Source organism: Nycticebus coucang, chromosome 9, assembly GCF_027406575.1.
Source record: "Nycticebus coucang isolate mNycCou1 chromosome 9, mNycCou1.pri, whole genome shotgun sequence".
NCBI lineage: Eukaryota > Metazoa > Chordata > Mammalia > Primates > Lorisidae > Nycticebus > Nycticebus coucang.
Window position 1 is genome coordinate 23,127,919 of NC_069788.1, and position 15,993 is coordinate 23,143,911.

Consider the following 15,993-nt stretch of genomic DNA (forward strand, 5'->3'; position numbering starts at 1 on the left):
GTCCCTAAGCAGAATGTCTATTTTCATTTTGCCTGCTTGTTGTATGAGTAGACATACAAAAATAAGAGAATGACTAAGCTCAGGTGTCCTTGTTCCTTTTCTTTTCCAAGGGTCTTAGCTCTTTTACTTTCATTTGTGTCTTTGAAAAACTGTAAAATTCAGCCTTCAAAAATAGCAATAAATAATGTATCTTCCAGTATAGCAGCCTTTATCACAATCATCAATCATATGAAAGGAACACAAAATACATGGATGTTTCCCTCATTAAAAATCATTGCATGGGGAGGCGGCACCTGTGGCTCAAAGAGGTAGGGCGCCAGCCCCATATGTTGGAGGTGGTGGGTTCAAACCCAGCCCCGGCCAAAAACTGCAGAAATAAAATAAATAAATAAATCATCATGTTTTTTAGTTTGTAAATCCTTACTCTGCTGCTTCCAGTGGTTAAATTATTTCATGCTTTCAGATTTTAAAATGTTGAAGCAGAATTCTTTTTTAGTTGATCACCACAATGTTTTGGGGGTGGACCCTAAGCACTGAGTCAGGGTGCTGGATCAGCCCCTTCAATGCAAAAGACCATGGCTGTACCCTTTGTGTCCCTGCGCTTGATCCCTCATTTGGTTTATGTTTTATTTAAGAGAAAACAATGTGAATGGTGCCCCCTGGAGGATGCAACACTGGTCCTGGGAAGGAAGCACCCCCAGAAGCTGCCAGTTTTCCCCTTCTCACCCCACAGAGCTTTAGGGATTTTTTTTTTTAATGTCTGGGGTTCCTAAATGAAGATACCACAAAGGGGCAATTCTCTGTCTCTCATACTTTTAGCTGGGAGGGATTTTCACTCCATTGATGAACTCTGAGTCTACTTCTGTCAACTCCTTTGCAGTCCTGCTAGCTGTCGCACTCTAGCCTGTCCTTAAACGTGAAGGCAGAAAGCAGGCTGCCAGGAGAAAAACCAGCACAGGAACACCGCTGGGAATCGGCACTAACAAGGATGGCAGAAGGTCTATCCTAAAACAAGGTTACATTCTAGGAAAAGTACACAATTGGGACAGGGCAAAACATACACTAAATACCCTTATCATCTGTTACCTACATGAAAGACGACAGCAAATGAAAGTAAAACGTGACTCTTGGGAAATTCATCACTTGAAAATAAATTATACTCCCATTCTTATAAATAAAAAAAAAAAAATAGATAGAGCAACACATGAAGTTCCCTGCCCCTTGGATGTGGCCCAACCTTGATATAGAGGGCTGAAGACACTGCAGACCAGGAACCCCAAGGAGCTTGGAGATGGTGGATCACAGCATTTCAAGTCTGGGATAAAAAGTGAATGGCCTCCAATAAGTCCATTGCAAAAAAATGGGAAAGGAACAATGCCAAGAATGCAAAGGCAGAATAACTGTAATAGGAAAAGTCCTGGGTTGGCGAGGAATGGACGGCAAGGGGGTGTATGTGGTATTTTCCAGAATGGAAGGGAATTATAAATGCTGGTGATACTTGAGAACCTAAGGAAAACTTGATTGTCCATTTTGTAATTTTCAGATATCTGGTTAATAAAAAAAGATGACTCAGAAAGCTGTCATCTGACAGTGAGCCTGATGACAGCAAATCAGTCTAACAAACCAAGAGGCTTTGCCACAGATAGAATTAACATTTGTCATGAAATCCAAAGATTTAAATGAGACAGAGTTGGGGCTTGCAAAGGAAGTAACCATGAATAGTCTTAGATTGTAATTGCTTTTTATAAATAGATACTCACTTGGCACTTTGGTACAGAAAATGAAGCTCAATATTGTTTGCATTGAGCTGTATATAAAAGCAATCTGGATCTCGATTTTGTTTTTCAGTGTAAAGAGTACCTATATTCTAATAAAAATTGCATTGGACATACTCACTTCAAAATAGTATTTGGGGAAGTCGTTTGAGCTTCTTGTGCAGCAACAGCACTCGTTAACGTTGAACAGATTAACCGTTCTATGGTTTCATCAGCATAGATAAAAGAAATACCAATATACTAGTCAACCTTTTTAGTAAATAAAATACAAACTAAGGTTTTATATCTAATGTTAGATAAAATTTAATGCTCAATGCTGTTAAGGTTTCAGTGAAGTAGCTATAATTCATGACGAAAGTAAAAGCTAATCTAACTTTTATACAAAAACATTTAGAAATATGTATAAGGCCATGAAAATGTATATATACCCTTTGACTCAATAAGCCCACTGCTGGGAACTTATAGAAAGAAAAACAAAAACAAAAAAAGGAGAAAAACCCAATATACATAAATATGTTGCAGTAATAGCAACAATTTGACAACACCCCCGAACATCCAGTGAGAGAATGGATACATAAACTATGATGTAATTACACAAAGTAGAGCTTATTAAGTTGACTAGCAGACTTTATAGCAGTGTTTAACTTAAAAAAGGCAAGTTACAATACTGAAATTTCAGAGAATGCATTTGAGAAAAGATGAAGCAGATATATAATTGTTCACAGTGGTAAAATTATAAGTGATTTTCTTACATTTTATGTCATGTATGTCAAAAACACATTCATATGAGATGCATAAATCTTTGAAGTTTGAAGTGACTGCTGAATGAGAACAGAGAGAAAACCCTATGATGTTGTTTTGTGATTTCCTTCATCCCTCTAAGCACAGTGTTTTGTTAACACAATGTGGACAGTGAGTATACGTGCTGTTTAAGGTAAGGTGTTCCTAGTCAACTTAAATGCCCCCGGGTGAAATTGTTTCCAAACCAAAGGTAAGACCAAGAAAGAGCAGGGGCCCTTCTGCCCTCGCTGAGCACTTATTTTTCCTCATATACTATGTATTCATCCACAGAATAGTAAAGTATATAAAATGTGCTGGATCCTAGTACAAGACAAGAATTCAATCTAAAAAGTTTAGATAATTAAAATATTTCTAGTTTTGTTATTCACAAAACTGATGACACTGGATGGAATATTTTCCTCATTTGAAACAACTGTCAGTATCAAACAAATGGTTATGCCCAACGTAAGGAACTACTTATCACTTATCATTTCTACATCATTATTTGTTAAGTGCTCGTGGGTTTGAACACTAATTAAATCTGCTTTCGGCATTTTGTTGCAGAGTTTTGGAACCAGCTCCTTTAGAGTGCTCTAATAGCTTGATGGCCTTATCGGAGTTTTCAATATTTCTAAGTAGAGTCTCTAATCTTCTTTTAATTTTCTTCTGGTCTTCAAGAGCACATCCAATTACTATGGACTGAAACTTCTGATCCACTGGCCCGGATGGCACCTCAGACGAACACGCACTGTAGAGTGACTTTAAATGACTCTTGGCATTTCCCACATCATCCAGAAACTTACTGACCACCTCATCGATAATCCTCGTGGCATGCTTTAGGGATTCTTGCTGCTGGGGGTTTCTAATTGTTTCTACTGAAACTTCAACAGTGAGAGTTCGTCCCATCAAACGGTTTGCAGTCAGATTTAATTCTTCTCTTTCTCCTAAACATAAAAGGTTTTGAAATATCCATCAGTATGAGATATAAACTAACCTAAGTCAAGAACACTAAAGCAATCATTTGTGGATAAATTATTATTTTCTGTTATTACCTCTGCTACAAAATTTTCACAGGTAAAAGCCAGAACTGTAGCATATCAGATTAGCTGATGAAGGTGTATTAGCAACGCAACACCAAGAGCCAACTTCACGCTCAGGAGAAAACGCTACACTTCCTCCTCGTGGTTTTCGGTGCGCTGCACATTCAGAGAGGCTTCTCTAGTAACAAACTATAGAAATGATCCCTGAAAGTATAGTCTTAAGATGAAGTGTATTTGATTATAGAGAAGAGTGGCAGAATACCTATCCCTGAAAATCTTTATAAATGGGATACCAGCTGACTGCTCGAGTCATTACATCCACTCAAGTGTGGGCAGGTGTGCATTTGGGACGGCGATCAATTCGTAACAGAGTGAGCAGTAAGCATAGGGTTTGTGCTAGGCAGAGGCTACAGAAATCAGATCTCTTCATAAAAGACACGTGTTTTTATCAGGATACGCTGTCCCCAAATTTGGCTGAGATAAACGTAGCCTTGATAGCAGAAGATAAGACAACCACAAAATTAGGCACTGACTTCACCTCCGTCATATAGATTTAAGCAGGCCACTGGTCTAAGTCTCGGCAAGCACAAGGAGGCGATGATAAAAGTAATTCTGTCAATATACGGCTACTTACATGGACCAAGTCAGCAATTTCCTGCTGGTCCTTTTCTCTAACTTACTTCCTAATTCATTGATCTTTGGCCAGGATGGTGAAGAAACAGACTAGATGATGACTGCTGTGGCTGTGTAGCAGTTTTGGTCTGGAATTAAGACTGCTCACTTCTCTCACCGGCTGCCTGGCCTACTAGCTTGTCCGGTGGAGCACCAAAGTTGCCCTATTAGGGAGTCCAGTGCCAGTGAAAGAGAGTGATTAGTCATGCTCTTCCTGTGAAAATGAGAGCACATTTTTACATTAACGGGTTTTATTGGTTCCATCATTTACCTCGTTTTCTCTGCATTTTCTCCTTTTCCTCTCTTTATGTTATACCTCAATCCATCTTCTTTTGCCTTCTCTCCTTTCACTCCCTCAGCTTCCCCTTCTGTTTTTTTGGTTTTGGTTTTTTTCTTTTGAATCTCTTGCACTCCAGTAACTTGTAAAGAACTGAAGACTGAAGTCAGGATTGTGAACCTGAAGTAACATGCAGGGCCTTACTACTTGGGGCTGGCTCTTCTGGAGCTTGCAGGCCTTTTCCTATCTCCGCTCCAGCCATGCCTGGGGGTAGGGAGCGAGGAGGATCTCTGGGAAGGCGGTTGTAATGAACTGACAGCTGCAGCTGTTCTCTGTGGCTCATGTTAAATGCTGAAGTGCAGAGTACACCCGTACTCCAAGCCAAAAAAAACTGACCCACACTTATCATAAACGCCTGAAAAGGGCATCAAAGACCAGTTCTCGACTAGAAATGGCTCTCACCGTCGCTGATCTGCCTCATGTCCTGGCTGTTCTGGATACTGTGGATCATCTCCAGGAGGATTTCCTTCTCTTGCTCAACAGCAGTTGCTGCTTCTCTCAAAGCTTCAACCCTACAGAAATTGGGAAAACAGCTGTTACATGAAGGATGTTCTTCCTGTTAATTTTCTTCATCTTCCTTGAATCCAACCAGTTTAAGGATCATGAGGAACACTTTTTTTTTTTTTTTTTGAGACAGAGCCTCAGGCTGTCACCCTGGGTAGAGTGCTGTGGCATCACAGCTCACAGCAACCTCCAACTCCTGGGCTCAAGCGAGTCTCCTGCCTCCGCCTCCCAAGTAGCTGGGACCACAGGCGCCCGCCACAACGCCCGGCTATTTTTTGATTGCAGCCGTCATTGTTGTTTGGTGGGCCGGGCTGGATTCGAACCTGCCAGCTGAGGTGTATGTGGTTTAGCCACTTGAGTCACAGGCGCCAAGCCCATGAGGAACACTTTTTAAAAATTCTCATTGTTCTATTCCTTTTTGAATCTACTTTGCCTCACTCCCATTTTCCTCCCTGCCATAAGGTAATCATCCTACTTAGGGTTTATGTATTTGTGTTTGTTCTTACAAAATCTGTTTTGTTTATGTTTCTTAAATTTATATCTCATTCTGGGTTTTTTCACTTACTTTATTAAGGCCCAGCTATATTACTATGTGCACATCTGATCAGATGTTTCCCAAAAAAAGCCAAAAAAAACTGACCCACACTTACCATAAACGCCTGAAAAGGGCATCAAAGACCAGTTCTCGACTGGAAATGGCTCTCACCGTCGATGAGATAAGTGATATAAGCATTTATGATAAGTGTGGGTCAGGTTTTTTTGGCTTTTTTTGGGAAACATCTGATCAGATGTGCACATAGGCCCAGTTTTGGTGGGCTTGGCTGCATAAGACTCCCTGTGTGCCCTCCACCTGACCTTCCCTCCTCTCTCCCAGAGATGGACACGCATCTATCAGCTTCTCATTATTACAAATAACACTCGAATGAATACATGTCCACTTACAGACCTGGGTAAGAACTTCCGTAGGGATATGTGAGCACACAGGATGGATGCACCCTGAATCTGACAGAATACAACTGTTCTCCAGAATGGCTGTACCAGTCCACTCTCCACAGCAAAGGAGTCTCTGACACTCCCACATCCCTGCCAATATTTGGCATCTTCCAATTTTCTTTTTTGAGACATTATCGCCCTTGGTAGAGTGCTGTGGTGTCACAGCTCACAGCAACCTCTAGCTCTTGGGCTTAGGGATTCTCCTGCCTCAGCCTCCCAAGTACCTGGGACTACAGGCGCCCACCACAATGCCTGGCTATTTTCTTGTTGCAGTTTGGCCAGGGCTGGGTTTGAACTTGCCACCCTAGGTATATGGGGCCAGGGCCCTACCTACTAGGCCACAGGTGCCACCCCAAATTTCTTTTTATTGCTCGTCCAACAGATGTACACCGATACACTGATATGTCAGTTTTAATTTTTCTTTTTTTTTTTAATTGTTGGGATTCAGTGAATATTTGCATTTTTCATTAGTAAAAATTTTGGACAATTCTGTATTCTTGTTAAGCCTATTCACAGACTTTTCCTATTTCTTTTTTTTGTTTGTTTAAACAGGAGTTACTATCCTTTTATTAATTTGCATATTCAAAATATTAATTCCTGGGCGGCGCCTGTGGCTCAGTCGGTAAGGCGCCGGCCCCATATACCGAGGGTGGTGGGTTCAGACCCAGCCCCGGCCAAACTGCAACCGAAAAATAGCCGGGCGTTGTGGCGGGCGCCTGTAGTCCCAGCTACTCAGGAGGCTGAGGCAAGAGAATCGCTTAAGCCCAGGAGTTGGAGGTTGCTGTGAGCTGTGTGAGGCCACGGCACTCTACTGAGGGGCATAAAGTGAGACCCTGTCTCTACAAAAAAAAAAAAAAAAAAAAGAAAGAAAATATTAATTCCTTATTGTTACAGACACTGCAACCGTCTGTCATCCTCTCATATATGGACTTTGTCTGGGATGTCCTTCGCTGAACACAGAACCTTATTTTGATGTGATCAAATTAATCTTTGTTGCGCCTTATGGTTTATGCTTTTGAAATCTGACTTCAGGTCTTCCTCATCCTGTGTCATGAGATATTTTCCTGCATTTTTTCTGTTAACTTTATAGTTTTACCTTTCTCCTATTTACATCTCTCCCTAGAATTCATCCACATATCTATGGTTTTCTTCTTCTCCAAATAGTAAGCCATTTTCCTCAATGATTTATGTATTAAATTTGCCTCTAAAATCGCTATTACATACATTTACATATAACAGTTTGTATACCAATACCTTTTTTAATAGCAATGGCCTTGTACTATGCCTTAATGAAGTAGCCCTTTATCTTCTTTAAAGATAACCTAGGCTCGGTGTCCCATAGCTCAGCGAGTAGGGTGCTGGCCACATACACCTAAGCTGGGCTTGAGCCCAACCCGGGCCTGCTAAATGATGACGACAACAAAAAAATAGCCAGGTGTTGTGGCGGGCACCTATAGTCCCAGATACTTGGGAGGATCGGGCAAGAGAATCACTTAATCCCAAGAGTTGGAGGTTGCCGTGAGCCGTGATACCACAGTACTCTACTGATGGCAACATAGTGAGATTGTCTCAAAAAATATATAAAAATAAAAAAAATAACAATAACCTATAGCTCTTTTTTTTTTTTTTTTTTTTTTTTTGTAGAGACAGAGTTTCACTTTAATGCCCTCGGTAGAGTGCCGTGGCATCACACAGCTCATAGCAACCTCCAACTCCTGGGCTTAAGCGATTCTCCTGCCTCAGCCTCACGAGTAGCTGGGACTACAGGCGCCCGCCACAACGCCCGGCTATTTTTTGTTGCAGTTTGGCAGGGGCCGGGTTTGAACCCGCCGCCCTCGGTATATGGGGCCGGCACCCTGCTCACTTGAGCCACAGGCACCGCCCAACCTATAGCTCTTTATAGACCTTCATTTCTCCCATCCACCCCCATTAAACTCTAGAGTAAATTTATTGGATTTTTCCCCCCAAATTGGGAAAATTTGGTATCTTTATCCTGTTGCCATTCCTCCACAGGCAGGATGTGTCTCATTACTTTAGACCAGGCATCCTCAAACTGCGGCCCACGGGCCACATGAAGCGGTGTGAATTTTATTTGTTCCCATTTTGTTTTTTACTTCAAAATAAGACATGTGCAGTGTGTATAGGAATTTGTTCATAGTTTTTTTTTTAAACTATAGTCCGGCCCTGAGGGACAGTGAATTTAAAGACACCTGCTTTAGACCTATATAGGTAGAGTTTTAAAGTAATCTTCATAGTAGTCTTGTGGTCTCTTGAGTATTCTGGATACTTTGCGGATATTATTACACTTCTAATCTGTTATTGCTGGTTTGAGAAATTATGTTTTTGTAGGTTCATCTTGTAACTGCCAACTTTGATTTTCACTCATTTTAATGGTCAGGCTCTTGATGACCCTATCACCTACAACAGTTTTTAATTTCTTCATTTCTAATCCGACACCTCTTATTTTTTTTTTTCTTTAAGGTTCTCCAGTACTATATTAAGCAGTGACAATGATGGGGGGCATTTTTGACTTTTCCCAAATTTAAAGAAAAGCTCCTGTTTTTCAGTATAAAGCCCTGATCAACCTATCAAAGCACTACTGCTTTGTCCACGTCCTCCAACCACACCCCCCACTCACTACACATGTACCTCAACATGCCCAGTCACTGAACAAGGTTGTACAATCATGAGAGCAAGAGGGAAAAAATCTTATATATTTAAAGTGCTACATTTCCAGGGTACTTTCTTATTATTGATTACAATAACTAAATTGCCAACTTTTACAAATGAAATAGTGACAGACCCATCCCCAGTTATTTGGATGGTCCTAAAAATTACACGATCATGAAAGATCTAATCCTGATTACTGTAAGCACAGAAGGCACAAGCTTACCAATGGTTTTGCACATATTGATTCCATAAAAGGATCCCCCTTCCTCATTCCAACTACACATATGCTTTTCCCTTCCATCACCCACCTGTTACAACCAAAAATAGCACTGATAGGCTATAAAATCACAGAATGGCTTTATTCTTCAGGACATTAGATATGTGTTGAACTTTGTTTCTAAGAGCCAGTAAAAACAAAAAGCTGCTAAGAAGCTTATGTGACAAATTTGGCTAGAGAATACCATCCAATACAATGTTCTACGAAGTTATAGTAATGCAATCTCAGGCCCTCTTCCAGGTACCTTTTCACCATTTACTTGAAATTATATTAGCAAACTCAGATCAACTAGGGCCCAGAACATATCAAAGAGATTGAGTTAGCGCTAATATGAAATATTTATGCTAAAAACACAAACATGACTCTAGGACTTAGATTAATGGCACAGATGAATCATGTGTTTGGCAAATGAGAAGATGCTGAAAGAAGCGATTAATTTTTCAACAACTGTGTTCAACTGTAAGACTATAAAGAGAACTGAATGCTGTTGTCCTTTTAAGAGGGTTTCATTTACCACAGTGATTCACAACAGTAAGTTGATGAAGCTGTAAGCAAATAGATTAAAGGGAAACTTCCTAAAAGAAAATAGAATAAACTATCATAAGAAGATATTCTGTCATTAAAGGAGACCAAATAAAATTAGATGGAACTTCTAAGTTTTGTGTTTTCGGTTTTATTTTTCCCCTCCCTCATCCCCCAAAGGGCTTTTTTATACATAATAGAAATTGCCAAGGAATTATTTTGCATGTGCAAAACATTTCATTTTTTATTTATGTATTTACTTTTTGTTTAGCAGGTCCCGGCCAGGTTTGAACCCGCCAGCCCCAGTGCCTAGGGCCAGCACTCTAACCACTGAGCTATGGGTGCCCAGCCAACATTTCATTTTTTATAGAACTTAATATATATATATATTTATGTATAGCTTTTTCAATTCATAGTAAAGATAAAATGTCATTCTTCAGAATGTGAGTGTAAAGATTCCAGGGTTTTTTTTTCTGTTTGGTTTTTTTGTACTATGGGCTTTCCATTTGTACGTCCTCTTTCTTGTAACATTCTTTCTCCCTGGTCCTTTTCTACCAGTGATCTTTTTTCAAAACCTATAATCCCTTTGGCAGGAACTGTTTCCTTAACAACTTCCCCCTTCCTCTCCCTTAAGGCAATTAATGTTTCAAGGGAAACTGTACCTGTTTCAAGGGCACTGTACCTCTGTTCAGTGTATGGACTACATTTTAGTTTTAATTTTTTCTTTTAAAAAGCTCAGTGTACGTAGGCTTGGTGCCTGTAGCTCAGCAGCTAGGGTGCCAGCCACATACACTGGAGCTGGCGGGTTTGAATCCAGCCCAGGCCTGCCAAACAACAAGGACAGCTACAACCAAAAAATAAAAATAGCCAGGTGGTGTTGTGGTGGCGCCTATAGTCCCAGCTACTTGGGAGGCTGAGGCATGAGAATCACTTGAGCCCAAGAGTTAAGAGGTTGCTGTGAGCTGTGACGCCAGAGCACTCTACCGATGGTGACAAAGGAGACTCTGTCTCAAAAAAAAAGCTAAGCCTAGATCTCTATTTAGTTTAAGTAATATTTGTACTGTTTGTCAGTTATTGCTACGCTTAAACACATATATAAATCTTTTGTCTACAATTTTTCCATTAGTTCTAGAAACTTCTTAGTCACTGTATCTTTGAATATTCCCTGTCTCTCATTCTATTCTGTTCTTCTGGAACTTTGGTTAGACAAATGCTAGACCATCTCCCTTTATCTCACGTTTCTTAATATCTCATCTGACAGTGCTGTTTTACTGTCAGAGAGAAGTTCTGTTTTTACTAACAGATCCTGGAAGGAGCTACATGTCCAAATTGGGAAAGAACTTATCAGCACAGCAAGACTGGCCTGGGCTGTGCTCCTGGAAAACTCTGCATGAAATCACAACTAACTAGGTTTTGTCAAAAAGAAATTTTAGTCAGAATATTCACGAGGACAAAGCAGGAGTGCGTGCACTGTCAGCCAGTCTCCAGATCTCAGGCACCTTCCAGACCTGTGCAGTCTAGATAGCAAAAGGACAAACTGGTCGGAGATTTACAAGTACAATGGCAGTTTCACCAAGACTGTATACTCTATTTGTTCTCAGCAAATAGAGTATACAGCAAATAGATCTCAGCAAATAGTGTATACAGTAGGAACTATGAGCACTGTGCCTACTAGCTGTGTGACCTTGAGGAGTTTACTCTCTTAGTCTCAATTTCCTCATCTATGAAATAGGGATAGTAAGGATAGTGGTTGTAAATGAAGTAAAGCAGATAAAGAGTTTAGCACAGTGACTGACAGCATTGACTAAAAAAATGATATACATGCGTTAATATGTACAACGTGCCTACACTCAGTGCTGGCACACAGTAGTTTCATGTAGTATTACATACTTACCATTGTGAACACAGGCTTATTAATTAATAAGAATTTGTGCTTTAATAAAAAGGAGGAAAAGTGGTAAATGTTCATATCATGGATCTATTTGAAAGAATTTCTAAAACAGGTTCTTAAACTCAGTCCTCCTCTGACTCCATACTCTTGTATCAAAGGGATGCTACAATAATCACTTCCTCTCCGCCAAGAGAAGTACTATCAGATGAGACATATTAGGCTGTGTGAAATATTGAAGAGTTTCCTTAATCCCCACCAAAACTTTAAATTACACTTACTATCATGACCCTTGGGTGTAATAAAAGGGACTGGTGTTTTCAGTGTTAAGAGCCACTCATCAGTAGTATGTCCCCAGGCCAGGCACCTCATCTCTCTGGAACTCAGTTCCCTCATTTCCAGTAGAGATATTATGCCCTCCTCCTACCTCAAAGAGTTCTATGAGGTTCAATGACAATGTATATGAAAAGCAGTCTCTTAAATTACAGGCTCTTATCCAGTATTAACTCTAATGTCATCTTGTTTTGTGACTCCAGGAACACTGGCACACTGAAATAGGAAATGTGAGTCAGAAAAATGATCCGTATCCCCTGTCCCAACACTTCATTTCCACAGCAAATGCCTGACAGGAAGGGGTAAGGAACCACTGTGTGATCACTTTAGGGAAATGTGTGACAGCCAATCTCCCAGCCCTATTACTCTAAAACTCACTAGTCTCCAAAATTCACTGCCCAAACACCTTCATTACCATCTTGAGCCTTCTAGGAGCCACTTAGTATCTGCCCCACAGTGGGCAGCCAATATTTGCTAAATTAACGGCTAATTTAAATTGAATTTTCAATCTCTTTCAGTAAAATCATATATCTATATAGCATTCCTATACTTTGAATATGACATAGTTAAGAAAATTCAGGCATACAGTGTTAGAACCTAAAGACTGAGGTTTCCTATGCTCAAATTTGGAGCCTACTACTATTTAGTTGTGTGACTTTGGACAAGTCATTTAAGCTTCTAAGCCTCAATTTCCCACTTGTGGAATGGAGATAATAGTAACTTCCTCAAAGACATGAGGCCTGGCATATAGTCGGTAATCATTAAATGAATAATTGTTTACATGTATTATTTGCAAATGACGGTGACTGTTAAAAAGTAACAAGAATAAGCAAGGTGACATTAGCCACTACCAAATGCAAACTTCAGACTCCATTTAGAACTGCTCATGAAAACCAGGAGAAAAAAGAATCACCTTTAGGAGGAAGCAATAAAGGAAATGAGATGCAATCAAAAAGGAAAGCCTCGAGTGATGACGATATATTAGAAACAAATGGAAATCCTTTTAATAGTTTTGTAGAACTGATGCCAAACATTTTAAACATCATGTAGGCCAGTTCATACTCCAGATCAAGCATTTGGTAGTATCTTGTTTTCAGTTTCACATAGAACTTCTCAGTTCAACAACTGACAGAACCGGCGTGGTGGGGATACAGTAAATAACTACTACTCTAGCACCACGCTACTTTATTAGTCATACTTAATATGAAATCTAACTGTTAGAGTAAAATTACATGTGTTTCGGGTTTCCTTTTAAAACTCTACCTTCTAGGCATGATTCTAGTTTTTAATAGCGTAGTGCTGTGACATTGCCCATGTGGTTTCAAAAAACATTAATAAAATCAGGATTAACATTTTTCTCCATTTTTGCTTACCTTCTGAAATGCTTCCTTAGTTTATAGCTAGTGTTAGTATTTTTAAAAGAAGAAATACTTTAAAAGTCTAGAATTACTGGAAAAGTCCTTGAAATGAAGTTAGACACATATTAATCAGACTTTCCTCCTCAGCTCAAGTGTTAATTAAGCAGGTTGCAATTCAATCACTTATGTACAGCAATCAGAATTCATTTCACACAAAGCAAGCATTAGATAGAATAACACAGAAACCCCAAGCTTTCTTTTGAAGAGCAGCATTTGACTGTTTTGCACCTACCACGTGTGAGGCATTAATTCAAAAGTTTGAGGACAATGACTCGGCTTGAAGGAAGGAGGGGTAATCGCCTCCTCATCCTTTAAGAAAAAACTCTTTTCACTGGGGGAAAAGACTGAGATGACTGAGAACATGCTCTCAAAGTTCCAAAGACCTGGAGAGATGTGTCCAGGACGCCCGTGAGTTACTCCTTAGGCTGCTACATAAAAAGCAGTATTCTCAGTTAGATGGAGTTTAAGCAGCTGAGGCCACTCATCTCTCCTTTCGCTCACTCCACTTTTTTCTGGGAGGTGAATGGATACGGTTTGCTAGTTTTGTGAAAATCCACGAAGAAACACTGTTTTCTCTCTTCCTATATCTCATTCTCAAGAGAAACCACAGAAGCTGGTTTAGGACTGAGGTTTCTCTGATGCCATGCACGGAACTGTTATGGGTGAAAAATATCTCACTTTCTGGCTCTTTCTTCCCAACAGTAATAATAATACACTTGCTAAGGGATACTGTGGCTATTAACGTAATTTTTTGGCAAACAGACACTTCTCCATGTTTTGGTACATTAATGAGGGAGATAAAGACACATGCCGTGCACTTTCTGGTTTACTCGGACTGCTCATCCAGAACCTGTCGAAAACTATGGAATAAAATCCCGTGTATAGTTCGAGGGAATTGTGGATGCCTTCGTAAGATTTCATTTAACTACACCTGAAGGCAAAGTTGACACAGTAACGTTAAAGACATACACGTTTAGGGAAGTGCATAAAACGTTCCAGACACTGTTAAAAGAGAAGGGTCCTTCCGAAATTCGTTACAAATTATTTAGCAATTCTATACAAGCCTACTAGTGTATTAACTACTTAATAAAATCTTAAGCACATACAAGGGAAAAACTGTGACTGTCTTTCCACGCTTTCCGGCCGGAGCCTGGCACTTCCAGGGCCAGCAGTGTCGTCTGCGAGGCGGTGCACGGCGGGCTGGTGCTGCGGGGCTAACGGACGCGGCTGGGCCGGGGAGACACTCACCCCGCTACGGCCCCCCGCTCACCCCCGGCCCCACTCATCACTCACCACGGCCCCCCGCTCACGCCCGGCCCCACTCATCCCCCGCAGACTCCTCTCTAATCTTTGCTGTCAGCTGAGTTCCTGGATTTTTTCCTTCCTCTTCTGCAACGAGTAGTTTTAGAGCAAGAAAGCACTTCACATCCAGGGCCACGGCAAACTGCCGCCTTTCTTAAAAACGCGTAGCAGTAAAAGATTGTGACATCTGGGACCACCAGAAGGTTCTAGAACTTCTGAAGGCCCTGAGTGCCAGAGTCCTTAACCTCAAGTAATGTCTCCGTAACTTTTCCCTTCTCCGACCTTAGTCCGCTCTCAAACGCCCAGGTGCGATGGCAAGAACGTGGTCTCCGGTAAGGCGCTCACAAGGCTTAGATCCAGCGCCGTTCCTCCAGTATTAGGAGAGACGCCCACCAAGAAACAACGGCCCCCCGTCCACCCACCTCAGAGCGCACCGACCACGCTCCCGGCGCCGCCCGCCCGTCCGCAGCCCGCTGTCCGCCGACTTCCCGCCCTCCGACCTCCCGCCCGCCCGTCCGCAGCCCGCCGACCTCCCGCCGCCCGCCTGCCGCTCACCTGAGCTCCAGCTGGTCCAGGCTCTCCAGCAGGCGGCTGGAGCGGTCGGCCATGGAGGAGGAGCGGCAGAAGCGCCCCTCGTTGGCTTTGGCGTTGATCTTCGCCTGAGCCATCTAAGCCTCCGAGGCGGGGCGGCAAAGAGGTCACCGGCCTCTCCGGCGGCAGCGAGTGGAGCGCTTGGGGCTGCAGGCGTCGCCGTCACCGCGCGGAGCGCCCGCCCTCCCTCTGACGCCCGCGGGGCGGCCCGGGAGGACGCGCCGACTGCGCCGCGGCCGCGTGGCCAAACAAGGACAGGCGCGGGGTTCTGGGGCGCGGGGCCTGGTGCCCGGGAGCCGGCTTGCTGGCCGCGGGGACCCGAAGACGGGCCGGACGGGCCAGCCGGGCCCGGAGCCTGAGTCGTCAAAGCCTGTGACACAGCGCGAGGGGCGGTAGCAGGACGAGGAGGACCCCACACGGACCCTGCGGCTCCCGGACCGGGAAGAACCCGATGCCCGCGCTGAGATCCGCGAGACACGCCCGGCCCCGCCCCGCCCCGCGAAGCCCCGCCCCGCCCCCCGCAGTAACCCACTCCCCGGAGCCGGCCTCCAACGGAGGGTGTGCGGCTCCCGACGGCTTCGTTCCGCTTCTCCCCGCACCCACAGATCAAAGCCAGAACGACCTAAGAGTCCTTTGATGTGGGGAGAAGAGGTCCCTGCGAAGCAGAGGGCCTGCAAGTGCCCTTGAGAAAGTGCAGCTCCGGGACAGCTGTACTTACCTGACCTGTTCAGTTACCAGGCACTCGCTTCCCTTAGTGACAACAGTGAAAGCCGGGGCATCACTGAAGCTGTAGAATGAAAAAGAAAAACTACCCCATCTTCTGCCTAGCTAGATGTGGGAAGCAAAGCTAATTTACTTCATTTCCACCCATTCTAATGAAGAGGTTTTACA

The 15,993-nt window shown here is 42.5% G+C and overlaps 2 protein-coding genes and 1 non-coding gene across 4 annotated transcripts in view; all 3 read right to left on the reverse strand.

Moving 5' to 3' along the window:
• Window positions 1-15,184, reverse strand: part of PRIM2 (DNA primase subunit 2) — a 460,188-nt gene extending 445,004 nt beyond the window's left edge. For both annotated transcript variants that reach the window (XM_053600944.1, XM_053600947.1), the window contains exon 1: window positions 15,067-15,184. The gene's annotated coding sequence lies outside the window, so the exon portion shown is untranslated. The remainder of the gene's footprint in view (window positions 1-15,066) is intronic.
• On the reverse strand, window positions 2,068-15,501 carry BAG2 (BAG cochaperone 2). The gene is made up of 3 exons (XM_053600949.1): window positions 15,067-15,501; window positions 5,007-5,116; window positions 2,068-3,499 (listed from the first exon to the last, which is right to left on the reverse strand). The coding sequence occupies exons 1-3, from the start codon at window positions 15,177-15,179 to the stop codon at window positions 3,087-3,089; spliced, it is 636 nt and encodes a 211-aa protein (XP_053456924.1). The 5' UTR covers window positions 15,180-15,501; the 3' UTR covers window positions 2,068-3,086.
• LOC128594964 (small nucleolar RNA U3) lies at window positions 3,606-3,815 on the reverse strand. Its single transcript, XR_008382669.1, has one exon. It is a non-coding gene; the product is annotated as a small nucleolar RNA U3 (small nucleolar RNA).
• Window positions 15,502-15,993: the final 492 nt, after the last annotated feature.